Source organism: Macrosteles quadrilineatus, unplaced genomic scaffold (genome assembly GCF_028750875.1).
Source record: "Macrosteles quadrilineatus isolate MER2022 unplaced genomic scaffold, UCM_ALF_1.0 Scaffold_2__2_contigs__length_208266976, whole genome shotgun sequence".
NCBI classification, from domain to species: Eukaryota; Metazoa; Arthropoda; class Insecta; order Hemiptera; family Cicadellidae; genus Macrosteles; species Macrosteles quadrilineatus.
The window spans coordinates 87029957-87035156 of NW_026542595.1; the positions used below are offsets into that span (position 1 = coordinate 87029957).

At 36.8% G+C, this 5200-nt stretch overlaps 1 protein-coding gene across 1 annotated transcript; it reads left to right on the forward strand.

The window, feature by feature from the left end:
* The first annotated feature begins 2618 nt into the window (after positions 1-2618).
* Positions 2619-4484, forward strand: LOC128984545 (piggyBac transposable element-derived protein 4-like). Its single transcript, XM_054403879.1, has one exon. The coding sequence runs from the start codon at positions 2619-2621 to the stop codon at positions 4482-4484; it is 1866 nt and encodes a 621-aa protein (XP_054259854.1).
* The last annotated feature ends 716 nt before the right edge of the window (positions 4485-5200 follow it).

A 5200-nucleotide genomic window follows, 5' to 3' on the forward strand; every position in this document is an offset into this window, starting at 1 on the left:
GGCCCGAACTAAGTCAGCTAAATCGGTAACAACTAATAGCAACAACTAATCATTGTATGCTATTTAAACTTAGCTTGTCGGCTGTTTCACCCAGGGGCTTTCAAAGCGCCTATGTTAATCATATATATATGTATATACATATCCAATGTCGGACTTCTGTGGCACAAAGAAGGTCTCCAACCAAATTCGCAGACTACTTAGTCGAAAACTACATATGCGAAGAATCAATGTTTATGCCTAAGATATGGACATCCTTCAACGGAGAACTACTAACCAGCATCAAACAATCCGTATGAGAATTTCCACTCAAAATTTAAAACAAATTTTTATAACAATCATTCGGACATTTTTGTTGTTAAACAGTTAGTCGATAACCAAATAATTGTTGACATAAAACGTCAATCTTTCGAAGAAACCCAGAGGAAAAGTTGGAACTCGCTTACTCCTAAACTCACAAATATGACTTCAAAAGAAAGCTAATCACAAGAAAAATGTACTGAAAATGTGCATGTAAAAGATATAGTAATGTGCAAATAGGCATAACCTTTTGTAGGCCTAAATATTTTGTAAATATATAATGTGTATATGCATGGAAGTTAATAATAAACCTTTGTTGAAATCTTGTATTTTATTTTATACTACTGCCCTTGTAAAAACCTTGATATTGCTTTAAGATGTTAACTTGAGTGAGATTATTAGTATAAAATAGTATTAATTTCAAATTCTAATCATTGATATAGTGACTTTAGGGATCACACTCAATCAAACTCATCTGAAATGTCTACATAGCCTACAAAAAATAGTGCTGCTAGGGCAAAAAAGCAAACATGTACCAAGCATCTTATGTACCAAAGAAGGTAATAACCTGTGAAAAAAAAAATACACTGCAATAATGCAATTTATTTCTTGGGATTTTCAACCATTTACTGTTGTAGAGGATAAGGGATTTAAAAATGTAATGACAACTTGTGTTCCCTTGTATGAAATACCATCAAGAAAATACTTTGCTAATAGACTCTTACCAGCTTTAAACGAGCAAAAGAAAAATGAAATAAAAGAAGAACTCAATTTAGTAGAGACGGTTTTTCAAACCAAAACAATCGAGCGATTTGATAAGAAAAGTAAAATCCATTGTCTCATAATTTTAAGAGTAGCAATGCTGCTTGTCAAGTATCAAGAGCAATCAGGCTCAAAACGACAAAAAAGTTACTCCAGGTTGTGATTACACGATGGAACTCGACATACTTTATGTTGGAGAGGTTTAATTTATTGAAAGATGCAGTTAAACACGCCTTAGCATTGTCAGATTCAGGCCTCATGTCATCAACTCCAGAAGAATGGGACATTTGTGAACAGTTGGTTGATCTTTTGAGTCGTTCTTTGAGGTACCTAAAGAAATAAGCGGTGAGAAGTATCTGACAGCAAGTTAAGTAAGGTAATGCCGGTGACATATGCTTTAAAGGAAGCTGTTTCAAAAATGATTCTGACAAACGAATCGGTACAAACGGTGTTGAACAAACTAAAGAGGGGCAATGAAGAAAGAATTCCGTTGTTGGGAAATATTAAAACATGATGCCTATTCACTTTTCTGGACCCAAGCTACAAACGTCACTTGTTTCAACTACCAAAGACAGCGGAAGCTACCAAGAAGGATGCTATTGAATTGGTGACCGGCCTCATCAACAAATGGAAAAGAGAATCAGGCGAAAATGAAGACTATGCTGTCGAAAATGAACAACCCATTGAAAATCCTCCGAAGAGGACAAAGAAGTCTGTTTGTGATGATGTTTGGAGAGACATTGATGTAACTATAAGAAAAGTCCGGCCTAATTAATCTTCTTCAGCTCAAGTAATCCTTAAGGTAAGAAACTATATGTAGCTGGTAAAGAGTTCTATTTCTTCAGTCAGTAACAGTTTATTCCATTCTTACTAGTGCACCTGTTGCTCGAACTTGAGCAATTGCAAACTATTACAGGCGTTATTTCAAAACGAAATAATTTATAAATAAAAAACTTTTTCAAACAAAACGTTTTTAAACGCCCTAAAAAGTAGAAAATAATTTACAAATAATTTATAAATATGTTGAGAGAGTATAAATACTTGTACGATTTAAAACGAAAAACGTTGGGTGCATGCAATTAACATGTTCGCTACCACAATTATATGGAATTTACGTTCGCATAGACCAGCGACGCAATTGTGCGTCGACTCGTTTCTCACAATAGACGACCGACGCATATTTGCGTCAGCTGGTCACATTGAAATAGACTAACGACGCACATTTGCGTCGGTGCTCTAATGTTATTAATCTGCGTATTTCTTAGCAACGGTCTATTTTAAAGCCCTGATTTTATCGTATCGGTCTAGAGGGATATCTGCCGCAAATGTGCGTCGCTTGGTCTGTGGATATGACGATTGGTTACGTCACACAACAGTTGGCAACATTGTGTATTCCGCGACATCACAGAACAGATTTTACATCTCTAACCTCTGCAGTTTTGGCTAGTGTTTAGTGGAGTTTCTTTATTTGTTTGTGTAAAAGCTTGATCATGAAACGCAATAGGCCTACTAGGCCTAAAAACCCATCTTTTTTATATACTGATAGTGAAATTGATCGCATGATCAGTAACGAAAGTGATAGTGATTCTGAACTAAGTTCATTGTTTTCTTCCGATGGAGCCACTGAATATATCCCAACTTCGGATAGCGATGATTCTTCATCTTGTGAACAAGACTACCACGAACTACAAGAAGACATGGCGATAGATGCAGCTTGTGAGTCGTCTACTGTCGAACAGAATATGGACGAGGTATTTGAACATTTCAATAATGAAGTTGAAATCGAGGTCGTCAATGGAAATATGGATGTTTTTCAAGAACTAGAGATTCCTTTTACTGTTGAACAAAATAATGATGGGGAACCTGAAAATGAAATCAATGGGGTTAACCTTGAAAACAACGACCAGAACAGTGAATTACCCTATGTAGATACTAATGTAGAGTTTGTTGTTAATTCTATCCACAATCATTACGAGGCTGTTGAAGGGTTATGGAAGGACACAAATAATGCGCCACAGCAGTTTGAGTTTACTGGCCAAGAGAAAGTAAACATAGAAACAACAGATCCAATTGCCATATTTAGCTCTATTTTTGACGACGCCCTCATGGATAAGATCGTGGCATGGACTAACAAAAGAGCTGCAACATCTCGAGGGGAACCCCTGCCAAAATATGCAGCACTGAACAGATGGACTGATGTTACCAGAGAAGAACTAAAAACGTTCTTAGGCCTAACCATACTTATGGGTAATGTAGACATCCCCACATTAAAACACTATTGGTCGAAAGATCCACTGTATGAACACCCGATATTCGGCAGTACAATGGCTCGCAACAGATATGAGAGTATTTTACAGTGTTTATGTTTTTATGATCGGGATACAGATCCCACCAACCACAAAATGCACAAAATTGATCAGGTACTAAATCATGTTTTGGAAAACTGTAACAAAGTTTACAGTCCTGGGAAAAACTTATCCCTTGACGAAGCAATGGTCTTGTTTCGCGGACGCCTATCGTTTCGCCAGTACATAAAAAACAAAGCCCACAAGTACGGAATAAAGCTTTATGAACTTTGCACTTCCGACGGCTATATTCTCAATATAATTATTTATCAAGGGAAAGGCACACTGACAAACGAAGAGAAGGGTCACACCTATCAAGTTGTAATGAAGCTCATGGAAAACTACTTACACAAAGGCCATGCTGTGTTTTTGGACAATTTTTATAATAGTGTTGATTTGGCTGAAACCCTTTTGGAGCACCAAACGAACATGTGCGGGACCCTGCAGGCTGACAGGTCTGCTAATCCGCAGGTTGTGGTGCAGGCCAAGCTGAAGAAGGGAGAGTATATTAGTCGACAAAAGGGTGACGTGACAGTAATGAAGTGGAGAGACAAGAGAAACGTGCTAACCATTTCCACAACAAATGGTCCAGAGATGGAGAATGTCACAAACAGAAGAGGCGTGGTGATAAAGAAGCCATCAATGATTGTAGCCTATAATAAAGGTATGAGTGGCATTGACAGAAGCGACCAGATGCTATCTTATTACTCAACTCCACGCAAGTCCCTTCGCTGGTACGTGAAGATATTTCTCCATTTGTTGGACGTATCACTTTGGAATAGTGTTTATCTCTTTTCTAAGCTTAACGGAAAGATGACATACCTTAGCTACAGGGACATCATTATTAAACACTTCCTTCAAGTGGAGCCAGTAAAACGTCCTCTTCGCACTAGCATCTCATCAGCAGTGTCCCAACATTTGCCTATGAAATTGGAAAAAAGAGTAAGGTGCTACGTTTGCAGGTCAAAACATAGCAAGAGGACCGATACATTTTACATCTGCAACGTTTGTAAAGACCCTAAGGAGAAGGCGTTGGGATTCTGCATCTCTCCATGTTTTAGGGAACACCACGGCAACTAAACCAAACCACTGATGGCAAGAAAAGACATTTTTATGTGAGTTTATTAGAATAGAAATCCAAGACATTTTTATGTGAGTTTATTAGCAATACAAGACATTTTTATGTGAGTTTATTAGCAATACAAGACATTTTTATGTGAGTTTATTAGCAATACAAGACATTTTTTAAGTGAGTTTTTTTTAGAAAGACAAGACATTTTAGCCCAGTCAGTTTAGGTAAGAACCTAGACATGAAAGATGTAAAGCTGATTTTTTGCGTGGTGATAGTATATAAAAGGAAGGGTGTTTTCTGAAAGTTCCCCGAATTTCCCCCCCTTGCTTCCCCTTAAACCCCCCCTCCCCCCCAAACACCAGTTTGAAAGTGTAGTGTTTTAATAATTCACCTATATCTTTTTATGTAAAAGAGCTATCAGCATAATTGTTTTTTCTTTGAACTCCCCGTTAAATTTACTTTAATAAAATAACCTTACACGTAGTATTATCTCTATTGGGTGGGGTTTTATATGTGATACAAAATAAATATTATTTTATTTAAAACATGAAGTTGTAGATTAGGCCAAACGTCGGTTTTGCAGCATGTAGTATGTCATTGTAAAAACAATTTTTACCTATTTTATGAACTTTCCAAAAATGTATAATGATATATATTTTAATTTAAATTGTTACCGAATGAAGCCATTTAAATCCATGCTTCAAACAGCCACAAAGCACACTTA

Bases quoted from the DNA above. Each gene is read 5' to 3' on its own strand.
- LOC128984545 (XM_054403879.1), top strand. From the start codon at position 2,619: ATGATCAGTAACGAAAGTGATAGTGATTCTGAACTAAGTTCATTGTTT.